At 27.4% G+C, this 27,384-nt stretch overlaps 4 protein-coding genes across 4 annotated transcripts; 2 read left to right on the plus strand and 2 right to left on the minus strand.

Annotated features, from left to right (window-relative positions):
• Positions 1-2,225: 2,225 nt before the first annotated feature.
• Positions 2,226-3,208, plus strand: OCT59_005100 (uncharacterized protein; the record flags this gene model as incomplete). The annotated part of the gene is made up of 5 exons (XM_025320444.2): positions 2,226-2,383; positions 2,455-2,523; positions 2,605-2,642; positions 2,959-3,063; positions 3,135-3,208. 5 exons carry the CDS (start codon positions 2,226-2,228, stop codon positions 3,206-3,208), a joined length of 444 nt encoding a protein of 147 aa, XP_025171339.2.
• Positions 3,209-8,041: 4,833 nt separating this feature from the next.
• On the plus strand, positions 8,042-13,503 carry OCT59_005101 (uncharacterized protein; the record flags this gene model as incomplete). The annotated part of the gene is made up of 2 exons (XM_025327431.2): positions 8,042-8,201; positions 8,291-13,503. 2 exons carry the CDS (start codon positions 8,042-8,044, stop codon positions 13,501-13,503), a joined length of 5,373 nt encoding a protein of 1,790 aa, XP_025171338.2.
• A 2,629-nt stretch (positions 13,504-16,132) lies between these two features.
• On the minus strand, positions 16,133-18,363 carry OCT59_005102 (uncharacterized protein). Its single transcript, XM_025320443.2, has 9 exons — positions 18,184-18,363; positions 18,022-18,099; positions 17,900-17,953; positions 17,585-17,809; positions 17,386-17,495; positions 17,096-17,313; positions 17,005-17,014; positions 16,856-16,925; positions 16,133-16,778 (listed from the first exon to the last, which is right to left on the minus strand). Exons 1-9 carry the CDS (start codon positions 18,317-18,319, stop codon positions 16,492-16,494), a joined length of 1,188 nt encoding a protein of 395 aa, XP_025171337.1. The 5' UTR covers positions 18,320-18,363; the 3' UTR covers positions 16,133-16,491.
• A 655-nt stretch (positions 18,364-19,018) lies between these two features.
• On the minus strand, positions 19,019-19,633 carry OCT59_005103 (uncharacterized protein; the record flags this gene model as incomplete). Its single annotated transcript, XM_066138166.1, has 1 exon — positions 19,019-19,633. The coding sequence occupies exon 1, from the start codon at positions 19,553-19,555 to the stop codon at positions 19,019-19,021; it is 537 nt and encodes a 178-aa protein (XP_065997340.1). The 5' UTR covers positions 19,556-19,633.
• Positions 19,634-27,384: the final 7,751 nt, after the last annotated feature.

Below are 27,384 nucleotides of genomic sequence, written 5' to 3' on the forward strand. Positions count from 1 at the left end.
TCTAAAACGCGGCGGTATCTTTTTTTTTTGTTTTTGTTTACAAGCAATTTCTAGCCAAACGGAATTCATGCTGCTCGGGTGTTTCTAAGGAATTTTTTCTTTTTTCACTTTCACCGTCATTAACAAGACGCATGTAGCATTTTTATCATCTCTTTTTTACTTTTCCTAATTGCCCCAGCAGTTTGGCTAAGCTCCTTTTTACTTCGCATTACAGGCAAATAAACAAAATTCAATAAGAAAAACCACAATAAAAAAACACGACTTGATTTTTTTTATCAAACGAAGCAAGCATGAACTTTACACATTTATAAAAATTTCATTAGAACACGATTATTACTAATTTATTTCCATCACGTGACATATACATAAAAAGTCTAATTAGTCGCGGTTATGCTTAGAAGTAAACGGTCCTACGCTACGCTTTGGACAATTAAACTAAAATAGTACTTAGTTATCACTAAAATATTCATCAGAAAATAATTATAATTATCAATGAAATAATCTCTTAATTAATATCAAAAGAATTTGTTTTGTAAATTGCTAAAGACATCATGGAATTTTGACCGAATATTATCATGTTACAATCGATTTTAATAAAATTGTTATTTAAACTTTTTAAGATATTAATTTACCCACAATTTATGTTATTGATTATACTATAATTAATATTTTGTAAAAGATAAGCTAAAGACTGTTTTTTAAATAAAATATAATCCTGGTGTAACTGAATTAAAAAACTGCAGTCATTCCTGTTAGTGCTTCAATCCGGATGGGTTTTAACGGGTCAATCCGCGGTTTACTACGGTTTGGCATCGGTTTATTTAAGTTGGAGCTATAAGTTTCATTGACCAAAATTAATAAAAATTGCAGAAGAATAATTTTTTAAATCTGACAAAAATTATAGTTTGAGAAAATGTTGTGATGCTAATCAACGGATCGGATCGAAACACCAATTCTTGTTAGTACTTACGTCAATACTACAGTCAAACCTCTATGTACCGATGATTATAGGGTTATTTATTACGACTACAGCAGGCTAGTGAGTACGGTTACGTTATTTGTCACACTATGTACTCACGTACTCACTAACATGTGATTACTGCGCCATTGCCTTATATAGTAATTCCGCAGCAAGTCACGTGGTAATGAGTACGTGAGTACGACACGTAATCACACGTAGTCGTACTCACTAGCCTGCTGTAGTCGTAATAAATAACAATTTACCGTGTACCGATCCCTGGTGTACTGATAATTTCCTGTACCGATAAATTTTCATTGTCTCGTTTTATGTATAATAAAATTTTTATGAATATCTTTTCATTCCCCTGCATTACTGTTCTGCTTGTCTTACAAATGGTAATGGTTTCATATCTCTATGAGGAATAATTTGTCAAAATGTCAGCAAATTGGCTTGTTTATTGCACCATTTTGCATCCAATAATCATAGAAAGATGAAACATAGCTGAGTGATAGACGAAGAGTAATAATACACCAAAATTTCTGTAACAGTGATACTAACATCAATTATGATGAATTTTTTACATAAATTTACTATATGTTTATGTTTATTGATCCCAGTACTTATGGTTTAATTGCTTCCAAGGTTTATTTGTACAAGGTAATAGACGTTTTACTACTAACTCCTTTGATACCAAACACATGTGCATACCAAATACAAGGTTCCAAATTACTTTCAAAGACTGTTAGACGTAAACAATTAATTTTTCCATTTAAATTACCAATTAACTATTAATAGACTAATTCATTTTTCTGTAACATACCTTTTACAGCATTTTTTTTACATATGTGAATAAAGTAATGCAGATCGGTTTTGAATAATAGAAATGCTTGAAATTGTATTACAATGAATAATCATTCACTCCCCCCTTTTTTTAATGTTTGGTTTTTTTTTTAAACACGTTTGTTTTTTTTGTTTTTTTCACGTTTAATAAAAAGAATATTTATAAATAATCAAGATACTATAAATGACGAGAAATTACCTTTATTGTTTAATATCCATCTATTGCATTTTTGTCTCATCTCAAAACATATCATCGCGAGATACAGTATATATATTAAATCTTAAAATAAATCCCTCCAAGATATATCACTCCAAGATATCATTCATTTATGAAGAACTGAAGGCCTTTGAAGATAAAGATTCAGCATGCATGTTACCTTATTTTCATCTACAATTGATGGATAAAACAGGAAAAATAAAATATATGGATTTTAATTACACTTTTCCTGAAGCAGTTTGTCCCATTAATATGGATATTTTACCCTTAATTGATAATCATGTAATAATAGTTTATCTTAAATCAAACAATGGTGTTAAGGGAAAATATAACATAATAATTAATTACAGCAACGAGTCTATAAAGTAAGTTTAATCAATAGTATTTTTTTAGCAAAATATATTTAGGAAATGCTAACAGATTTGTTGAACATAAGCTTATTAGTATTGAAAAATCAGATGAAGAAGGTCAGTATAGCAACATGGCGTTGGTTTAGCATACTACCGTAAGTATTTTTACAAATAACAATTTTTTTTTTTGAAAATATTTTATTGTTCAGTCAATTAACTTTTTCATCTTATTTTAGAGATATTACAACAGGAGAAGTGGTGGAACGTAAAAATGGTGATTTTTATACACCAAACCTATTATCATATACCTTGGTAAATGTGAATCTGTACTTCTCTTAGGAATGATACATAAACTCTCCAGTATTGAAGATTTGGATCTTTTATTACTGATGATCCTTTATTTAAAATATACATAAAACCAAAACCTCCATCTATTAGATGAAAATCTAAACTATCTACTAAACTACCAAAAAATTAAATAATATAACAACTAAATTATGTACTGCAACTTATAATGCTGAAGGATATGTATGTATTATGATAAGTAATACAATAAATTACTATCAGTTGAGATTTTTATCAACATATAGTTTCTAATCCAACAAATAATACGGATGTTGATTTGATTTCTTGTGGAACATGTAACAATAAATTAGAGTTTTTATTAAAATCTTTACCAAGATTAAATAATCGGAGTAAGCTTTTAATTTCTTTTCTTTCTCTATATACTATATATATATATTTAATATTTTTTTTTTATCTGTAGGTACTGGATATAATTGTCCTGTAATTGAAACAACAAAGCCAGCTATAAATGAAGTTATTGATCCTTCAATATGATCAAATATACCATTCCAGTGAAGTTATCTACTACGAATGTTTTGATATTTCAAATAAACGATGATATGGATAAACTGGATCTACTATTACAACAAACGATTTCGGGAGATTATAAACTATGTACCACTCAAGAGAGAGATGAACCTTTAATGAGAATTGAAGAAATATTTGGACGTTTTCAACAAGTAATACATATTTTTTTTAAAAAATTTTTTAATGATTAAATAAAAAAATTTATATTCTGATACTATATTTAGAACCACTTAAAACAGCATAACATTTAAATAATCAATTACTAAAGAAGAGAATTTAATGGTATGTTTTAAATATTGTTAATATTATTGAATTTAAATGAAATATATATTTATTATATTTTAAACTGACTATTATTTTTATAGGTACGATTTTAGTTCTGGATCTCGTTTTCAGTAATACCAGAATCTTTCAATTTTTTTATCGCGATCATTCTTCATTATATTTACTTATATCGCTCATATCGCTATATACAGTATCTATATAGTATACATTGGCAATTCATGCAATTTAAATCATGAAACCTTCTACCAAAATGTCAGACAATGTGCATTAAAAATTTATCAAAAAAAAGATCAAATAGGTTGTTAGCACTTTTATACTATTTAACGCAATCAACTTTTCCATCTTCTTTATCATATCCTAATTTAATAATAAAGAGCATTGTTACTCCACAAAGATGTGAATAATATGTTTTATTAATATTTTGGTCGTATGTTCACTATAGAGATACTAAACTGGATCATGGCACTTACAATGAACTTAGAACGTAAATAATGATATATTTAAATGATTACTTTGAAGCTTTGGACATGTAAGTTATTAAAGAATTAAATGATTTGTTTGAATTTTACAAATTACGGATAAAGTATAGTGAAATATACACTATATATATTTAGGAAAAGGCAAAATAGGACCATAAAATATTAAAACTTGAATAATGATTCGTTTGAATTTTGCTGAAAATGAGTTTATGTGAACAAATGTAAGTTAAAAAAAAAAGTTGAAAGGGTGTACTATATATACTCGTAAAAACCTCATCGTGGCTAATAAAATAGACTCGGTGGCTTGTTATAAATTTATCAGTAGCGAAAGAAACGATAACTTAATTATGTTAAAGTGAGAAACAATATCTTTCAGATATGGCGCCATCATACGACATTTTCCGTGAGATCAATTGTTCTTTCTCGATTCATATTTTCCTTTTAACCAGAATGAGGAGTTATGACGATCGAAATTTTTATCCAATCTGAACTTGCAAATCAAGGGACTGAGGTTTTCATACGAAATGATGTTTTTTGACAAATGCTTTGGTGTATAGCATGTTGATCATACATTTGAAATTGGTTTTATGAATACTTACGTATATTATTTTACTAGGAAACGGGAACCGTTGTAAGTCCGGAGCGAGGTATAATAAATAAAGATGTAGCGATATTCTACTAATTATTAGCAGCATAACGCCTTGGAATTCCTGGACAGAGAAACTCACGTGATTGAAAATTTACACGTTATTTCCATAGATCATCATAGTGCGTAGACATATATAGTCCTTCGCTTCGCTCCGGACAATAATGGGCAGCCCTATGTATAACGAAATGTGCCAGTTCGTGGTCGTTGTCAGAAAACACAAAAGTGTCTATGGGTTTAAGCAGGCGACCCTGAAAGAAGCAAAGGATATATTTCAGAATATTGTCCATTGATACTAAGTTATGGGCAGTGCAAGTTTCCCGAGATTTGAACAAAAATGATTTTATAATATTTGATGCGGATTTTCTGATTCTTTTCCATTTAACAGATGAATCAGCACTTTAAAGTTGCTTAACGATGATGATATCCACGTCGTTGTTCAAGGTATAAGGATTACTTTGTAAATCTGATGAAACTAATTCTATTAATATCGACAAAAATCTCTATTAGGGAAAGAAAGTGTTGTGCCGTATGTGACAAAACGTTCGCCCTATGAAAAATTTTTATCCGAATATTTCCATTATTCTCCGTGTCTTCCATAAAAATTCTGTGAAAATGATACATTCACGGATATCCGTGTTAGCGAGATGAAAATTTCCATGATTTAAGGCTATAAATTCTATGAAAATGATATATTTACGGAAAAAACATGGAAAGTTAAAACGCGGATCAGATTTTTTACAGGGTCAAAAGTAAAAATGATCATGTAAATAATGATCTTAGACACAATATTTTAGTTGATAATAAAAATATCGCAGAATCTTCTGGAGATATGATATACGGTTATGATTATAACGATCAAAACTATTATAAATTTGAAAACGATGAAAATGAGAACGAAGCCGAAGATAGTGAATCACCTTTTGATGAGATTTTTTCAGTGGTCGTACAATCAAGAAAAATATAATGAAAGCTTATAAAGTACTTTATACGTTTCAAATAGCAATTCATAGGATTGACTATGTACGAGAAGACTAATTAATTCATTTTTATCCCTGTTAATAAAAAATTTCTTGGCACTTTTCCGAGACCGCTGGTCCCGGAAATTTCTTTGAAAAATGGATCGGCAGTTTTACGGATTTTTTGATTGGTCAAAGAATGCGACTTAGATCCTGAAGGTACTAATAACACGGGAGAGTTCGTGAACTGAGTTATCTTCAACTAAAATAAATAAAAACAATATTATTTCGTCAGTTAAACGCTAAAAAACTTGAATAAACTCAAATTATTTTTTTTATATTTAGTTTGTATAGCTTCTTTACCTGAAGGGCTATAATATTTTAATAAAAAATAACCGACTTCACGAATAGATCTTTTAACTTTTGTTAGGAAACAACAGAAAAAATTGAATCAAAACGTTCATTTTAACCCAGAGAATAAAAAAAATTCTGCGTATTATGGTGAAATTTAGGTTTGCATATGACAGAAAAACCCTGCAATTTTGATCATACTGTAGTAAAAAAAAGTGATCGACAAGCTGCTAAATATGTGTTGTAGGGTTTACGCGTTCGGTAGGTAGTAACAGAAAGAAATATAAGGATCGGTTAATAAATGGCAGGGTAATATAACGATATATGACGAGCGATAGGATAAAATTTTGTGCGGGTAAACGATAATAAACGATTGTAAACGACAATAAGTGATGTGATAGGTTTAAGCGGGTGGTGTGTTTAAAGACAATTAGTCAGTTATAAGATATATACGAAAAATCAACAATGTATGACAAAAGTTAACAAAGTGAACAATAATAAACAATAATAAACAAAAATAAACAATGTGTCAAAAAATGATAAAACGTATATGAATAATGCGGAAACAGATCGGCAGGTTTATTAACAATTAAACAAAATACGATATTATTGCCTCTCTCGGCGCTCTGTAATATCCGTATATCTATCGGTGAAAATAAAACCTAAACTAAACTTATTTCCTCTATTAATTCGGTTATTTCCTCCGTATGGTTTTCCTTGACTTTCTCTGTAGATTCTAGAAGTATGTCCTGGTTTTCCACATGTACAACAAGTCATTTCATTCCAATTAACATTATTATTTCTTTGATTATTATGAACTGAACTTATGTTGAACTCTGACTGACTTGAACTGAACTATGAACTGCACCTCCAACAACGGTCCTTTTTATAACGTTAATATTTTGTGCAAATCTGTCTATTCGAACAGAATTGCTTATCGCCTCCCGGCCAATTGTGGCGATCTGGGCTATACAGCCACTTGTATTCAGCCACCTTCTCACCACTATGCTTTCTAATCACTAAATATCTAAAAATAACTAAAAATAACTATACTAAAATAAAAAAATAAAAATAAAATATATATAAAAAAATTATCCCATGACAGTAACCGACAGTAACCATACATATATTGTATAGTTTGGATGACCTACTAGCATCACCATCTTTGTGGCGCATCAGCTTTTTGGCTTTTGCATAACATTTATCTTAGGAAATTTTAATGCAAATTTTTTTCGCTTCTCGCACTTTTAAAATATAAAGAAATTAAATTTTCATACTTTAAAGTATAAAAAATATTGATTTCATGCTTTTAAACTTTTATGTTTTTAAATTTAAAAAAAAAAATTTTTGAAATTTGTCTGCTTATTTATTAATAAAATAATGCGTATCTCCTAATAAAATAATAAGTATAGTAAATAAACCTAAATAAATATAAAAACGCGTCTCTCCTAATAGATATAACAAGTACAATAAATAATACCTAAATAAATATATAAACGCACTCATATTACCTAAAGAGATTTAAAAAATGTATAATGCATTTAATATTGTTACAAAATATAAAAATAACTCCACAAATATGTAAACAAACCAACAATAAGTTTTAAATTTTGTACTTAAATAATAAACTTTTATCTGACATTAAATAAAGGAAGAAAAAAAAGAAAGGAGAGTTTCGAAAGTTACAAAATCACTGCTGTTAAACGTAAATAAATTAAATCAATGAGGCTGATGTGGCACAAAATCACGCGGGGCAGAAGACTATACATGTATGGACTGTATGGTTACTAAAAATGGATGTATATCATACATGCGAAAAAATCAACTGTACAAAACATATTTAGCTAGTAACCGTTCAATACATGTTTTCTATACACCCGAAATCAATGCATCGGGTCCAGATATATTTGCGTAGCATTGATGAAACATATTGTTGTTACATTAATTCTGACTGTAATATTTAATACTGCTAAATTTAGAATGTTTAAAATTTATGTTAAAAATCCAGATTGTATTTAAACGAAAAAAAATTCTTTTCCTAACATTTGACATGAAATTGTTTATTTAAAAAAAAATCAAAATGTCAAGTAATAATATTAGTATTAGTGCACAATATGTTCTTGCATGTTTACGTAATCATATTACACAATATAATCTTGCATTTTTTTATTGCAATAGTGAAAAAACAGAAAAGAATTTAAAAAATATCTTTTACTGGTTTCAAAAAGCAGCTGAAAATGGTAATGAGCTTGCTATGTATAATCTTGCATTATTATATGAAAAAACAGAAAAAAATTTGAAAAATCTCTTTATTGGTATCAAAAATTAGCTGAAAATGGTAATGAACGCGTACAATATAAACTTGCATGTATATACTACAATGGTGAAGAAACTGAAAAAAATTTGAAAAAAGCCTTTTATTGGTTTCAAAAAGCAGCAGAAAGTGGTAATAATCTTGCAATGTATAATCTTTCATGTTTATATGACTATGGCGAAGGTACTGAAAAGAATTTAAAAAAAGCCTTTTACTGGAATCAAAAAGCAGCGGAAAATGGCAATGAGTTTGCAATGTATAATCTTGCACATTTTTATAACAATGGTAAAGGGACGGAGAAGAATCTAGAAAAAACCTTTTATTGGTTTCAAAAAGCAGCAGAAAATGGCAATGAAGATGCAATGTATAATCTTGCATTATTATATGAAGAAACAGAACATAATTTAGAAAAAGCCTTTTATTGGTATCAAATAGCAGCAAAAAGGGATGATGTCAAAGCACAATATAATCTTGCACATTGTTATGAAAATGGTAAAGGAACAGAAAAGAATTTAGAGAAAGCCATTTATTGGCATCAAATAGCAGCAAAAAGAGATCACGTCAACGCACAATGTTATCTTGCACATTTTTATAAAAATGGTAAAGGAACAGAAAAGAATCTAGAGAAAGCCATTTATTGGTATTTAAAAGCAGCAAAAAATGGAAATATATCTGCAATTTATAATCTTGCATTATTATATAGTGAAGAAAAGAATTTAGAAGAATCCTTTTATTGGTATCAAATAGCAGCAAAAAAGGATCATATTAACGCACAACATAATCTTGCATGTTGTTATTACGATGGTAAAGGGACAGATAAGAATTTAGAAAAAGCTTTCTACTGGTTTCAAAAGGCAGCAGAAAATGGTAACAAACATGCAATGTATACTCTCGCATGTTTATATAACAATGGTGGTAAAGAGATAGAAAAGAATTTAGAGAAAGCCTTTTATTGGTTTCAAAAAGCGGCAGAAAAGGATCATATTAATGCACAAAGTGATCTTGCACATGTTTATAAAAATGGTAAAGGGACAGAAAAAAATTTAGAAAAAGCTTTTTATTGGTTTCAAAAGGCAGCAGAAAATGGTAGTGAGTTTGCAATTTATAATCTTGCATGTTTATATGATGATGGTGAAGGAACTGAAAAGAATTTAGAAAAAGCTTCATATTGGTATCAAAAAGCAGCAGAAAGTGGTGATAAGCTTGCTATGTATAAACTTGCATTATTATATCAAAAAACAGAAAAAAAATTAGAAAAATCACTTTATTGGTACCAAAAAATAGCTGCAGATGGTAACGAAGAAATTCAATATAAACTTGCCCTCTTATATTATAACAGTAAAGAAATAGAAAATAATTTAGAAAAAGCCTTTTATTTGTACCAAAAAGCAGCAGAACGAAATCATATCGATGCACAATATCATCTTGCAAGTTTGTATGACAATGGCGAGGGAATAGAAAAGAATTTAGAAAAAGCCTTATATTGGTATCAAAAAGCAGCTGAAAATGGTAATGAACTTGCAATGTGTAAACTTGCATTATTATACGAAGAAATGGAAAATAATTTAGAAAAAGCCTTTTATTGGTATCAAAAAGCAGCTGAAAATGGTAATGAATTTGCAATGTGTGGAATTGCATTATTATATGAAGAAATGGAAAATAATTTAGAAAAAGCCTTTTATTGGTATCAAAAAGCAGCTGAAAATGGTAATGAAGGTGCAATGCGTAAACTTGCTTTATTATATGAAGGAACAGAAAAGAATTTAGAAAAAGCCTTTTATTGGTATCAAAAAGCGGCAGAATTTGGTAATGAACTCGTACAATATAAACTTGCATGTTTATACTACAGCAATAAAGATATAGAAAACTATTTAGAAAAAGCATTTTATTGGTTTGAAAAATCAGCAGAAAATGGTAATAAAATTGCACAACATAATCTTGCATCATTATATTACTCTGGTAAAGGAACAGAAAGAAATTTAGAAAAAGCCTTTTATTGGTATCAAAAAGCAGCAGAAAATGGACATGAGAATGCAATGCATAATCTTGCATGTTTATATAATCATGGCGAAGGAACAGAAATAAATTCAGAAAAAGCCTTTTATTGGAATCAAAAAGCAGCAGAAAAGGATCATATCGATGCACAATGTAGTCTTGCATATTTGTACAAAAATGGTAAAGGAACAGAAGAGAATTTAGAAAAAGCCTTTTATTGGTATCAAAAAGCAGCTGAAAATGGTAATGAATTTGCAATGTGTGGACTTGCATTATTATATGAAGAAATGGAAAATAATTTAGAAAAAGCCTTTTATTGGTATCAAAAAGCAGCTGAAAATGGTAATGAAGGTGCAATGCGTAAACTTGCTTTATTATATGAAGGAACAGAAAAGAATTTAGAAAAAGCCTTTTATTGGTATCAAAAAGCGGCAGAATTTGGTAATGAACTCGTACAATATAAACTTGCATGTTTATACTACAGCAATAAAGATATAGAAAACTATTTAGAAAAAGCATTTTATTGGTTTGAAAAATCAGCAGAAAATGGTAATAAAATTGCACAACATAATCTTGCATCATTATATTACTCTGGTAAAGGAACAGAAAGAAATAATTTAGAAAAAGCCTTTTATTGGTATCAAAAAGCAGCAGAAAATGGACATGAGAATGCAATGCATAATCTTGCATGTTTATATAATCATGGCGAAGGAACAGAAATAAATTCAGAAAAAGCCTTTTATTGGAATCAAAAAGCAGCAGAAAAGGATCATATCGATGCACAATGTAGTCTTGCATATTTGTACAAAAATGGTAAAGGAACAGAAGAGAATTTAGAAAAAGCCTTTTATTGGTATCAAAAAGCAGCAGAAAAGGATCATATCGATGCACAATGTAACCTTGCATATTTGTACAAAAATGGTAAAGGAACAGAAGAGAATTTAGAAAAGGCCTTCTATTGGTATCAAAAAGCAGCGGAAAGAAATTCTATTAATGCACAATATAATCTTGCACGTTTGAATAGTGAAGGAACAGAAAAGAACTTAGAAAAAGCCTTTTATTGGTATCAAAAAGCAGCAGAAAATAATGATAAATATGCGATGAATAATTTAGCTGTTTGTTATAACAATGGCGAAGGAACAGAAAAGAATTTTGAAAAGGCCTTTTATTGGTATCAAAAAGCAGCAGAAATGGATCATATTGATGCACAATATTATCTTGCACGTTTGTATGACAACGGTCAAGGAACAGAAAGGAATCTAGAAAAAGCGTTTTATTTGTATCAAAAAGCAGCAGAAAAGAATCAGATCAAAGCACAATATAATCTTGCATGTATATATTACGCTGGTGAAGTGATAGAAAAGAATTTAGAAAAATCATTTTATTGGTATCAAAGAGCAGCAGAAGGTGGTAATACCAATGCGATGAGTATTTTAGCTCTATATTATGTAAGTGATGATGAAGGAATACTAGAAAAAAATTTAGAAAAAGCATTTTATTGGAATCAAAAAGCAGCAGAAAATGGTAATGAAATTGCACAACATAATCTTGCATCATTATATTACTATGGTAAAGGAACAGAAAGAAATTTAGAAAAAGCATTTTATTGGAATCAAAAAGCAGCAGAAAATGATAGTGCTAAATCACAATATAACCTTGCATGTTTATATTATAATGGTGAAGGGACAGAAAAGAACTTAGAAAAAGCCTTTTATTGGAATCAAAAAGCAGCAGAAAAGGATCATATTGATGCACAATATCATCTTGCAAGTATGTTTTACAATGGTGAAGGAACAGAAAGAAATTTAGAAAAAGCCTTTTATTGGTACCATAAAGCAGCAAAAAGTGGTAATGAAGATGCAATGGGTAATTTAATTATCTGTTATAAATATGCTATGGGAATAGAAAAGGATTTAGAAAAAGCTTTTTATTGGTATCAAAAAGTAACAGAAAATAGCAAAGTTAATAGTGGTAAATGTAAAGAATGCAATCAACTATATATTGGTTATCAATGGTGTCAACAGTGTAATTCTAAGCGATTTCAACAAGACTTTTTAAAATGGACTAGTGGAAATAAATTTATTGATAAATTTATTCAAGATGCACAACTAAATGCTAAAAATATCAATGAAGTATTAGAATGGATTCCTTATAACAAATTGAATAATATCAACTATTATGATAAAGGAGGATTTGGTACAATTGATAAGGCTATCTGGTTAGACGGACCTATTGATAGTTGGGATTTCGACAAACAACAATGGAATAGATGGACTTTACAAAAAGGTTATGAAGTTATTCTTAAAAACCTTAATAATTTTTCAGATTTAGATGACGAATTTTTAAATGAATGGAAGTATAATTATAATTGTCAGAAAAAATCATTTTCAAAATTTGTTCGATTTTTTGGAATTACTCAAGATCCAAATAGTTTAAATTATATGATAGTAATGAGCTATGTAAAAGAAGGAAGCTTGAGAAAATGTTTACCCAATATAGTTAAACTTAATTGGTATGATAAATTACAATTATTGAAAAAAATTATTTTGGGACTTAAAATAATACATGAATCTGGTCTTGTTCATCGTGATCTTCATGATGGTAATATTTTGATATCAAATAATGAGATTTATATTATTGATTTAGGATTATGTAATTCTGTAAGTAATTTACAAAATTCTGAAAATATTTATGGTGTTATGCCTTATATAGCACCTGAAGTATTAAGAGGTAACCCTTACACTTCAGCAAGTGATATCTATAGTTTTTCAATGATAATGTGGGAATTTACATCAGGTGTTCCTCCATTTTATGGTGAAGAATATGATTACCAACTTAATCTAAGCATTTGTGAAGGAGAACGTCCTGAAATTATAAAAAATACTCCAGAGAATTATAAAGATTTGATGAAAGCATGTTGGGACTCAGAACCTACCAAAAGACCAACTTTAAAAGCTATTGAAAGCACGATATCTGAATGGCTTAGTTTTTTTAATAAATATATAATAGTTGATGGAATTGAACATATGACAATGGGTGATACAGATACTAATAGTTCCCAAGTAGTAAGTATTATGAGAGAATTTGCAAAAGCTCTAGAACGGAAACAATTTAATACTAGTACTTTTGCGATGCAATCTCATCCATCAGAATGTGATAAAATTTATTCATTTGAAATCTTGGATGAAAATTTTATTTCTAATAACTCTGATTGCTTAGATTGTATAATTTAAAGAACAAATTTATTTAAGCTTTTTTATTTAGAATTTATAGTATTCATTAATAAGGATAATAATGATAACAGTAAATAATCAGTTAAAAAATCTTCGTCGAATAATGCAAAAGATAAAAGTACCAATAAAAAATTATTTAAATAAAAAATTCCTCGACTTGTTAATCGATAGAACTACTACTACATTAAAAAAAGCCATTTACTAAGCCCAATACGTTGTAGTGTCACAAAACACATGATATGCCAAGTCACATGAATTATTGATAATCAAATAGATTGGTATATTGTTCTCAAAGTCGAAGAATCCCAATTATTTTATTTTAATAATACCTCACTTATTTTGTTTAATTTTTGCAATGTTAATTAAATCAAGTTATTTCTTGTCGTGAAATAAGATGGCAGATTCTTTGGCATAATAAAAAATTTTATCTCAAATAATAACAATTGATTATTACAATTCAAATTTAAAAAATAATTAAAAATTGTTTAATTATTAGCGCGTACGTTAATTAATTTTAACGTTAAGTATTCATATATTAATAAAATTTGAATGGCCAATTAAAATAATTAAATTATTCGCGTGTATTCGAATTAAAGTAATGACTTTATACTAATAAAATGCTATTTTTACAATTCAATTATAATATTGATATTTAATTTATTATAAATAACAGTAATCTAAATGATATTGATAATAGTTCCTGATAATATTTATTGCAATTATTAACGTTTAATATATTTAATTATTATATAATAATGCATTCATAACGATAATGATAAACTGAAATATCTTAAGACACTTTATTAAACCAAAGGGAGAAGATAAAAAAAAATGAAAATTATATAGAGTTCCGCTAAAACTAAAATGTAACCTAAAAAAAATTAAATTTATAATTTTTAACTTTGGGAAAAGTATTTAATTTAGGTGAAGGGAAGGTTGAAAGAGAGGAGGAAACGAAAGAAAAAGAGAGGGAAGACGAGAGAGGGAAAGTAAAAAATATAGACTGACATTATCCAGGTCCTGGAAAACTATATATAAAGATTACAGCCAATAAATTAAAATAAATACTGATGTTATAATAGTTAATAAGTAAATTAACTGTAAATAGATGAATGAAGTGGAATAAAGTTCATTAGGAAACACAATTTTTCTTTTTTTTGGGCAGACTAAATATGCGGATAATTAATGTATAATGAAGAAATTAAATTCAGTACCTTAAAAAATTTTTGTACATCCCATAAATACATTAAGGTATGTAATCTCTAGAATAAGAAAAACTTGGATTTTACTGCATATTTTGAAGATATGTATAATATTTCATTATGACTTTATAAATGTTAAATTATTTTATAGTAAATAAGCTTAATAAAAAAAAGAGAGAGAGATTTTTAGTCACAAATATTGAAATTGGATTAAAAATTGCATTGTGGTATAGAAGACTGTAGTTCAAAACAATATGCATTAAAAATTTATCAAAAAAAGATCAAATAGTTTGCTTAACACTTTTATACTTACTATATAACACAATCAACTTTTCCATATCCTTTATCATATCCTAATTTAATAAAAAGCATTGTTACTCCACAAAATTATGAATAATATGTTTTTATTAATATTTGGTCGTATGTTCACTTAGGAAAAGGCAAAATAGGACGTATAATAATATATCGGCGATAATCCCGACGTATATTTATAATATTGGTATATTCATCTGATAATAATAATAAATTTATTTTAAATAGATAATAACGATAATACATAAAGATATAGTGAATTAAAATTGATAAAATTATTCGTTGAAATTGAGTTTGCAAATTATCGATAACGATACGATATTTGGAGAAGTAAAAGCTTGTTGAGATTGATTTTGAATATCTAAATTATCTAAATTCGTATAAAGAGAAAAATATGGTGAAGAATTTGAAAAAATAAGAATTTTGAATCTTGGAATTTTAAATCTAAAAACTTTAGAATGACTTTTAGAAGAATTGAAATCATGTTAAAGAGTGTAGTAATTGTTATACTGCGGCACGTATTGCGGCGCGTAGAGAGTGTGTATGTAGGGCAAGCCAGGGTTTGCATAGTTCAAGTTTAGTTTTCGAAAGTTTTTTTCCTTTTAGTCCTCAAGTATCATTTCTTTAATACAAATATTTGCTATTTTTTTTTCTTTAGTATTTCTTTTTCGGTTCGAAATTTTTATTCCGTTGGACAGCTTGCTGAATGACCCTTGCTGCCTTGTGGAAACAATAATCGACGTGAGAGTTTATAATTTTTTATATTAATAAATTTATATAATAATTTAAAATTAGATGTGAATTATGAAGTAAAAGCTATTAAATATTTTCCAATGAATTATTACTGTATATTGTGATAATTGTTATAAAATAATGAATTGTTGTCAGTTTCATTTTAATATTTCTTCAAATCATTATATAATATTGGTTTTGAATTGTAATGATTTGATTTGCTAAAGAAATAATTATCATTAATGTGACAATAACATATAATGAAAATAAAATTAGTATTACAATGGATCGTAGAGAAATTCCATACGAAGGAAAAAAAAAAATCCGATGCCCTTTTAACTTAAAGGGTAATATTATAATTGAAAGTATTAAAGCAGAAGGGACAAAGTAAAACCGGATTTATTATATCCGTTCCTTCATTTATTCGAATTTAATTCGAATCTAAGGAAACTGAATTTAAAATCCGAAAGTTGAATACCGTTTTACAGCTCAAAGTATTAGTAATAGTTTATAAGTGTTGCAAATTTTTTACTATAAATTGAAATTGATGAAAATAAACGTGATTTATATAATAATTTTGAGAATATGCTAAATAACTAATTAATAGTAAAAAAAATAATATATAATTATATCTGATTGCAGGTTAAAAGTGTTGTCACGTTAGATAATATATCAACCGGATATCAAACACATACATCCTTAACAAACATGTATGACTTTATAACCTACAACTTCTTAATAATTATAAACTGTTATTACTTTCTTTATCTAACTTTTCTAATTGAGCTAAAAAATCAGCATCAACAACATATTCTTTAAGAAATCTTTCAACAGCATCTAATCTTTCTATAATGTCATCACGATCATTTACGTTATTATTACTTATTTCATTATCACCATCTTCCGATGTATGAATAAATGGCATTCTTGGATAACGACGATTTATATGTTTTTTTACACCTTTTTTAATGCCAAACCATTTCATTTTTTGTACGATTCCCCAAGATTGAATCGCATTTGATCCCGTACCTAAAACCGAATAATTTCAAATTTATGAGAAAAAATATAATTATAGTATTTTTTTAAAAAAAAATGATATTAGTTACCGAATAAGAGTGAATATAAGAATGATAATGATCCTACTACACCAGCAATTTGACCAACTGCGTCAAATAACTAATCCAAACAAAATTTTTTAGATTGATTATTTTTTCGTTTTCATGAATTTCATCGCTTCAATAAAAAAATGAATTACCGTTTTCGCCCTAAAAATAATAATAAATTTTCAATTAATAATACATTTTTTTTTAAAAAAAAAAATTAAGTGCATTTATACTATTATTTACTTTTGTTCTTGTTCTAATGGAACTCTCCAAGTTCTCATTATAAGAGCCAATTTAGCATAAGAATTTGCTGGAGCATTAAGAGCTTCAAGTAACGGATGACTTTCTAACTGAGAATTTATAAAAGTTTCATATATATATTTAGGTGGTATTCCTAAAATATTCCACCAATACTCTTTTGCTACGTTTCTTTTAATTCTTGATAATTCCACTATATGATACTTTTTTTAAAAAAAATAAATAAATAAAATAAATATTATAATTTAAATAACTTTAAAGAAGAAAAGAATTACCTCATGAGAAGATAAGTGATATGAATTTAAATCAGTTAAAGATAAGATGCTATTTTTAACATGATTGTTGTCCTCTTTATAATTTTTCATATTTAAAGGATCTTGCGTTTCTTTGAAAAAAAAAAAATTATTTTTTAAATAAAAAAATATTTTCTTTTGAAATATTGATTTATTTATTATGTTTATAAATAACACTTACTAGAATCAAAAATCTGGATTTTAATACCTATATCTGAATCATCATCTAAAGGAATTACATTAGGATCGATTATTGTAAAGTTAAATTCAATTTTTTCAATATCAAATTTTGTAAAATTTAGTCCATTTGCTTCAAATACTCCTTCATATATTCCCCCATTAGTTGACGAAGATTCTGGTTGTTGTAAATATGGTTCACAATCTTCTAACGATGTTTTGTTTATTCCTTTATAAAAGATACATTAACGAGAAATATTATTTAAAATGATTATATATCAACTAATAGAATCCATTTTTTTAAAAATAAATAACATACGGCCAATAATTTGACAATTTATATTGAATTGAAATCCATAAGCGAAGTGTACATCTATTTAAAAAAATAAAATATTTAAAAATAAATTTATAAACATATCAAAAAAAAACATAAGTACTTGCTTGGCATTGGTATTTCTTCTTCTTCAATAGTATCTTGCATTTTAACAGAAAATATTGGTGTATCCAATCGAACATCAACTACATTAATAATAAAGTTTGATAATTATTAAGAAATAAACTTTTAATAATTTCATTAATATGTAAATTTATTCTTAACATTACCAATTTGAACATACATATAACAAATGAGTATAGCAAGGAATAAAATAGCTACTAAAATTCTTAATATAGCTATTGATTTTGGTTCATTTCTTTTTTGGAAGGCTGCAAAAATTTCTAATACCTGTTTTGGTTTCATATTTTTTTTTTGTTAATAACTGAATTTAATGAAAAAATGAATCCTTTATATCAAGACAACATACACCATTATTATATTATTTTTGTCTGTAACTTTGTGTAATTATTGAGATTATAAAATGATAAAAGGCTTCGGAATACGGAATCTTTAAAACAATCGTGTATCTTAACATGATGATTATACGAACAATTCAAACTAGACTAAAGCTTACTAAAAATCTATTTTTAAATGTTTACCGTATTTAAGAAATTAAAAGGTGTAACGAAGTATCCGCCACTTAGGCGCCACTATATTATCTATGAAATTTACCAAATCTAGTGAAACAATTATTGTTTAGGGATTTCAATATTATGCCAAGAAAACAATTAAACCTTTTTTACTAATATATAGAAAAATGATACCATAATTTAATAGGCAAATTGGCAAAGGCTAAATGGTTCCCCCTTTATCGCACGATATTTTTGAGATACTATTTAGAGGTTTTACTCTCCATATGTATTTCCTTATAAGGTTTAGCCTCAGATAATTTATATATATATATATATTTACGGATAAAATGTGATAAAAATTTGGAGTGTTCTTTATTTATCTTTTATTTATTTTTTCTTTTTTTGAGGGATATAATAATAATAGTAAAAATGGTTAAAATATAATATTTATCAAAATGTAACAAAAATAAAAACCTTATTTAAAAAAGTATTAGTTGTGGAAATTATTAAATTGAGTTTGCGAATTATGACTATCAACGATTGGAGAGGTGTAACCTTGTTGAACCTGGTTTTGCGTATCAAAATTATTTAAATTTGCATATGAAGAAGAAGTTGTTGAAGAAGTTGGTATGACTACAATTTTGAATCCTGGAATTTCAAATTTAAATATATCAGAACGATTTATTTGAGAAGAATTAGTAATCATGTTGAGCGAATTAAGTGGCGAAGCGATATGACTGTCATGACTGCTGGTATGGCTGGTATACTGCGGTTCATAGGACAAGGACTGCGTAGTTGTAGTATAATTTTCATTATTTATAGAAGAGAATAGTGATTGTTGTTGTTCGTAATTGTTGGCCATATAAGATGTTGGAATATTATTATTGCTCGTTATAGAAGAAAAATCGGAGTAGTCGCAAGAAGAATCCACATTATTGTTTAGGGTATGATCCATTTGGAGTGGTTGCAGGTTATTAGAATAATTATTGAACTCGTCATTATTTTGTAAAATATTATAATAATCCATTATATTGTTGAATAATTTACGAATTTTATAATTTGAAAAATTTTGTTGTGATAATATTGAAAAAAAAGAGAGAGATTAATTATTATTTTAATTATTATAGAGAAATTGCGATTTTTCTCCGCATAATTGGCCTTTTTATCTATAATTTTTTTTTTTTAATAGTGCTAAAATATGTGTCTTCATATTTTCTGGAATGTTACTTTATAATATAAATAATAACAGATTTATCTGTCATCGGTCCTTGTGTACAACAGATTTCTTTGAAATATTTAACATATCTATCTGTCAAAAATATCTGATACAATACCTAAATTTGATTCACAAATATTTCCACTAGTAACGTAACACTTGACGATCATTATCAGAATAACCGATGTAACATTAGTGTGACAAATAGTTCTTTCAACAATTCGACTGTCGTCACATGACGCAATTTTTTTTTGATAACCACTTAAAACATTAATTTATATTTTTACCGAATATTAATAGTTATGTTTATTAATTTCTTAGGTTTAACAGTTAAAGTATAAAACATATAACATACATAATTAACCATCGGTTACGATGTAATTAACAGCTGCAAGTACAAACTATATAGTATGAAGCTAGCTAGAGAAATCGGTAAAGGAGGGATTATGAGTGATTAAATTTAATCAGTAACTTACATTTCTTAATTTGATAAAAGAACAATTGATTATACTTGGTGAATTTCTTAAATAAAACCTTTAAATAAAATTATATCCGAAATAATTTATATATAAAACTGCTTTAAACCTAAAAAAAATAGCCAGCGAGCAGAATTAATTTTGTGATTAATTAACCGCATTTAATGTACATGTATAACAATAGCAACAAAATTTAAAAAAAAATTTACGATCAACCAAAGTATATATGTGATACATATGACGAATTAAAGCGAACCAAATTTTACTTACTATAAATGAAATCAACTTTCTACATCCCAATTTGCAAAGTTCATTTATTTATTATTAAAATGAATAAATCACCAACTAGTAATTAAATATAGAAAAAAATATATATTTGATTTATTTAATTGATTATCCTGATTCTTGATTATCGTTCGTTGATATAATAATAATAGTGTACTTACAGACTTACAGTTATTTCAAAAGAATCCAAAAAAATGGTACAAAATATACAAAAAGGAAATGATGTCAATAAATTTTGAAAAGGCATTAAAACAGGGAATAAACCAAATTTTCCCTTTATAGAACAAAATATGATCGTCGTCCTTCGCTTCGAATATTTAAAATTGCTGTATTGTTATAGATAACATGTGACAGCAATATGACAATAAATTTTATTAGTTTCAAACTCCTGAGTAGATTTTTTTATATAATTTTATTAAAAAATTTTAGGTACTAGTATAAGGGTGCAGCAAATATTTATTGCACAGTAAATCATAATATCAGATATAACGAAAAATAGTGTCATAATAGTAGGGTTTTTATTTTTGTCTTGATAAATTGTCCTTAAAAAAATACAAAGTGTTTTAGGTTTTCAAACAAAGGATTTTGATTAATGACGTAACATTTGCCTCTATTTCTTTAATTGAGAAACAATAACATGCTTTTGTTACATGTTTTTGTACTGTACAATAAAAATGTAATAATACTTTAAGCATTTAACTTTATCCCGTATTTTTAACCCACTTTCACGCCAACCCGCTAAAAATTAAAAAAACTTTCCCGGTCGGAAGATATTAAAAGAACATTATCCTTCCAGTTGGGAAGAAAAAACTGATTGTTTTTTTTTTAAAAAAAATAACCGTTTTTTTTTAAAATTTATTTAAATTACATTGTGAAAAATTAGCGAAATCTCCTACAAAGGAGTCCTTTTATTTATACAAAAATCTGAAAAGTTTGAAATTATGGGATGTCACATTATGGTTAAACTGAGTAGTCAGAGAAATTTTTTATAAAAAAATATGTATATACAGTATAGCCAGAAGATCATCTTTGCCGTTCTTTTCTTTTTTTTAGGTTTCGGGATCAACATGTTAATCCGTTACATTACAGTGGTTATTTAAACTAAAAATATATTTATCTATTGTTCTTTTTTTCCAAAAATTAGGTACCCCAGGACCTGTTATAATTAATTAATATTCTAAAGTTAAAATTTTTACATTTTTAAAATTTAAAAATTCAAAGAATAATATTATTAATTAGTATTTGGTTTTTTGTTTCGTATAATTTTCATATGATTCTGGTATGAGAACTACAAATAAAGGGGGGGTCATTACAAAATGTTATATGATTTGCGTGATTTTGCGATTACCATGTGATTTATATTGTCAATTTTATTTAACGTTAATAAAAATTGAGAAATTAACCATCAATATTCAATATATCTACTATCCTAATCATCGATTGTGAATAAGATGCAGACGACTATAATAATGCTGACGTGCATATCATGAAGTTTTTAGGTAGTTCGGTTCACGTACTTCCATATGGATTGTTCAGAAATATGTGGAATTCCATACATTCCCATATATCCTACGTTGGATCCAAGTAAAATTTTGTGGATCTACGCCGAAAATACCATGTGTTTCGTCGCAGAGTATTTTGACTATCCAGATTTCTACATAATTCACATAATTCAACTATATTTTACGTGGAAAAAATTTCCTGATGATGTTTGGGAAAGGCGCAGTCTCTTCTAGTCACAACAATTCTTGATTTGAATTGACTCGTTCTAACTTAAAATAAATTTTTTTTTTTTTTTTTTTTTGACTCAAAATACTACAGCTAATTGATATGTAAAATCTATATATATTTTTCTCTAAAGAAATTTGGTAGTCGTAGTCCTACGTATAAAAACATCTCTTAATAATATAAAACAAATTCCACACCTTTAATCAAACTACTATATCACATTGTCTAGTTGTCATACGTATTATTAAAAGAAATATGAATCCATAACTTTATTTTATTGTATTATGTCTTATATATTACAGAATTTATGCTCAGGAATTTTGTCATTTTTGATGTAGATTTAACTATATTATTTCACCTCTCAATAACTAGGTCTAGCTTTTCTATTTGTGTTAAAAAGTCAGCATCAACAACATATCTTTCAACGGCATCTAATCTTATCGTCTTCCGATGTATGAATAGTAAATGGTAACAACGAATCCTCTTTTTTTGGTTATAATTTGTGCATACAAATTACAGAATGGGGTTTCAACCTTAACAAAAAAAAATAAATAAAAATAGAATTATTAGGGGGCCGAGCGAAATTTTCTTTTTTTGCATAGTAGTTCACTTTATTTATTACTAAGATGAATAAATCAAACCAACTAGTAATTAATTATAGATTAAAAAAAAATTATTTTTGATTATTACTTGATCATCCTGTGTAATTTCAGAAGAATCCACAAAATATACAAAAAAAAAGGAAAAGGCGACAATAAATTTTGTAAAGACATTAAACCCAAATTTTCCCCTATCAAACAAAAATATGATCGTCCTTCGCTTTTTAATATTTAAAATTGGTTTTTTACTGCTGCACAATAAAAGAATTTTATTATACTCCTAATTGGATTGTTATAGATAACATGCGACGGTAATTTGAACATTCTTCTTTAGAAAAATTCGCTCATTAATTAGGTTCTAATTCCTGAGTAAATTTTTTTTTTATACGATTTTATCAAGAAACTTCAGATAGTATAAAGGTGCAGCAAATATTTATTGTACGGCAAATCATAATTTAGATTGTATATCCGAAAAAAAAGTCATAATAACAGGATTATTTTTATTTTGTCCTGATAAACTTTTGTACACTAAGTTCTTAGTCCTTAAAAAAATACAAGTGTTTTAGGTTTTAAAACAAGGGATTTTTTGATTAATGAAGTACAGTACATTTGTATTTCTTAATTGAGAAATAATAACATGCTTTTTGTTACATGTGTTACATGTTTTGTATTGTACAATAAAATGTAATACATAATTTCAATGATTGTATTTTATGCATTTAATTTTAACCTGTATCCTTTTTATTTTTAACCCACTTTCACTCCAACCCGCTAAAAATTAAAAAACTTTCCCGGTCGGGAAGATAACTAATAAAAGAATCTTACCCAGTTGGGAAGAAAAACCAATTATTTTTTTTATTAAAAAAATAACCGATTTTTTTTAAACGTAATTTTTGTTACATTTTGAAAATAAAAGGACACCCGGCGAAAACTTCAACAAAGGAGTCCTTCTATTTATACAAAAATCTGAAAAGTTTGAAATTATGGGATGTCACGTTATAGTTATAAGTTTATTAGCTAGTAAGTAGTCGCAGCTCGCAGGGAATTTTTTATAAAGAAAAGTATGTATAATCAAATGATCATCTATGGGCATGTTACTCTGTACAATGGTAATTTAAAATAAAAAAATATTTATCTATTATTCTCTTTTTTCCAAACATTCCTGTCATAATTAATATTCTAAAAATAAGATTTTTTTCGTATAATGGAGCTCATGGAAATATATAGTTTTCGTATGAGAATATTAGGTATTTTTTTTATGTTCAGAAGATGCTAAGTCGTAGTACATGAGAATATTAGGTATTCTTTTCCATTTATAATAATCTTTTAAAATGCTGTCTCACGTGATTTGTGTGATTCGCGATTACGTGCGATTTATATTGTATATTAGTAATAATTGAGAATTAAGTATAAACACCATCTTTTTTTTTCTTTCAATATTCCATAAAATTCTATTGAAATTTCAATTGAATTTATCATATTTATCCTAATCATAAGGTGTAGACGAATTATCATAATGCTGACGTACACTATGTTTGGAGAATGACGCTTCGAGTCACAAAATTCTTGATTCAAATTGACTCGTTATAACTTGATTCCAAGTACTGCCTAAAGAAATTTGGTAGTCCAACGTCTAAAAACATCTCTTAAAAATGCAAAGTACATTCTATATAACAACTTCAAATGAAATGCGATGCTATTATCGTAAATGTACAGTTAAATCTGAAGCCATAACGAACTCGCTTTACAACGAAATTTTCTCAAGACGTGACATTTAACCAATCAAATACGTCAAATATCCCTTGTTATAACGAAGCCAATTAAATTCTTTGAATTCTTCGCTATAATCTTATAGCGAATTTGAGAGGGTTCGTTATATCGAGAGCTGATTGTAGATTTAACGATATTTACACCTTCCAATAACTAGAATTTATTTTATTTTCATTACTTAACTTTTCTATTTGTGCTTAAAAGTCAGCATCGACAACATATCTTTCAATGGTATCTAATCTTTCTATAATTTCATCATAATCGTTTACATTATTATCTTTTGTAATCTCATTGTCTTTACCATCTTCCGATGTATGAATAAATGGTAACCTTGGATAATGTTCCGAAATATTTTTTTAAGATATATAGATATAGGTTATTATGGGCTTATAGACGAAAATCGGAGGCGAGTATAGTACATATAAACTGTACTGTACGGTTAGCTAAATTGTACTGTACGAAGTGATAACTCACCAATCAGATTTTATTGTACGATAAATAAAAAAATTTGAAAAGTATACAATGAGTTATGATTGGCTGAAATATTTTCGTACAGTACAGTTTAGCTGACCGGCCTGACCGTACAGTACAGTTTATCTATCTACCTATTTATTTAGTACGATAAAATGTGATAATTATCGAAAAGTGATAATTATCGATAAATATCTCTTAAAAATTATCAATATCTGCAGATAACGCAATTTATCGGCAGATAATTATTGATATTAAGTGTTAAAAGATTTTATCAATAATTTCTGTAGTGATAATTTATCAATCCTGTATCGTTATGTAACATGATATTATAATTAAGTTACGAGGCTATTTAACAATCACGTGTATCATATCATGTGACACAACTTTCCGTTTATTTTTTTAAACTTTTTTTTTTTTAAGGTTTAATTAAACATTACTTTCGCCCTTTCCCATTCACACTCTTCTACCCTCCTTTTCCTTCCCCTCTTTCTTTCACACTTTCCCTTTCACTCACTCCACCCCTTTTTACGCTTTTCCATTTCTTTTTTTCATTTTTTTCCGTTTTTTTCATTGGCAGTTTGATCATTTACCGTTAAAGCTTAAACTTTTTTTCGTAAATTTTCCCTTTTCCTTTTCCTTCCCTTTCCTTTCTTTCATTTTTCCCCTTTCCCCTTTTTCGATTTTTTCCCTTCCCTTTCTTTCCTTTTTTCCCATATCCCTCTCTTTCTCGTCTTCTTTTTTCTTTGCTCTTTCTCTCTTCCTCCCTTTCCCTTTTTCTAGGCGTTCTTTGGTCTCTTTAGACGCAACATTCCGGTAAATCTTTTGTCTTTGAATTTCCTTAGACTCACCATTTTGGTATAAAGACTATAAATTTTTTTTATTTTAATTTTTTTATAATTTTAGCGAACTTTACTAACAGTTCTTTTTTTTTATTTTGTAGGTGGTCGGTTCTTTGGATTTCGAGGGGAGGGTATCAGTATTTTTTTAAGGTAGCTATCAGATTTGTTTTTTAAAAAATAATGAAATGATCATTAATGTTTCGTTATTTTCTTTTTTTTTTATGTGATCAGGTTCATCAGATCTCAAGGTAGATATCGGGTTTTTCATTTTAAAAAAATATTTTTTTTAATGAAACGATTATTAAGATTTCATTATTTTTCTTTTTTTTTTTAGGAGACCAGTTTCTCGAATCCCCTTGGATGTGGATTTTGGTTAGGATGAACGACTTATTATCAATATTAATTACAATTTGCACAATCACGAGACCAATTTGTCAATGAACATTGGCAAAACTTTATGTTTTGTGACGATTTAAGGTGGATATCGGTTTTTATATTTTTTAAAAAAAAGTTATATCCTTTTAACGAAATGATTATTAACATTTTGTTACTTTTCTTTTTTAGGTGGTCAGTACATCAAATCTCTAGAGGTGGATTTCAGTAAAGGTAGAAAAGAGTCTATTTCTTTTATCAAAATGTTTTGTAGGCGGGTTCAGACCTTTGTAAATGAACGATATTACAATACGATTAGTAGGGTATCAATAAGGAATGTTGGGATCCGATTTATAGATACTGTACATAATAGATTTGTATAGTTTTAGTACAGAATTTAGTATAGATTTAGCATAGATTTCAAATGTATTTTATTGATATAATAAAACTGAACTACATTTAACAATAAAGTAATTTAACGTTATTTAACAATAAATAATATAATGTTATTTAATACAATAAATAATCTAACGTTATTTTACTGTAAGATAATAATCGTTAGTGATGATAGTTGTTAATTTAATCATATCGTTAATAATCGACGAGTGCGATTATTATCGATATATATCACATTTTATAAATAATGGGATATATATCGATAAAGTGATATATATCGCTATATATCATCTGTAAAAATTTCATTATTTTAGTATATACTGTACATATTATACTTTTATATACTACGCCATTACGCCATCATATGTATATATGTCACGTGTTATATATATATCTTTTCTAATAACCCGACTCGAGTAACCCTGATATTTCGATGTAATAAAAACATTGCCTATTTGTTTCCGATTTCTTGCAATTCGTTTATTTCGTTAAAGTGTTCATTATCTTATATTGACTTTTGGTTACATATCGTTTAATTATCTATACACGATTTAATCCCGATTGTAAACTAATTAATATACACACGTTATAATTACTTTATTATTCATTTACCGATTGTTCACTATTTGCGCACACATTATCCGATTTCTTTACCACTTGATATTTAACGTCATATTATCTTGCTGATAATTAACCGATCC

This window comes from Rhizophagus irregularis, chromosome 13 (genome assembly GCF_026210795.1).
Source record: "Rhizophagus irregularis chromosome 13, complete sequence".
Classification (NCBI taxonomy): Eukaryota; Fungi; Glomeromycota; class Glomeromycetes; order Glomerales; family Glomeraceae; genus Rhizophagus; species Rhizophagus irregularis.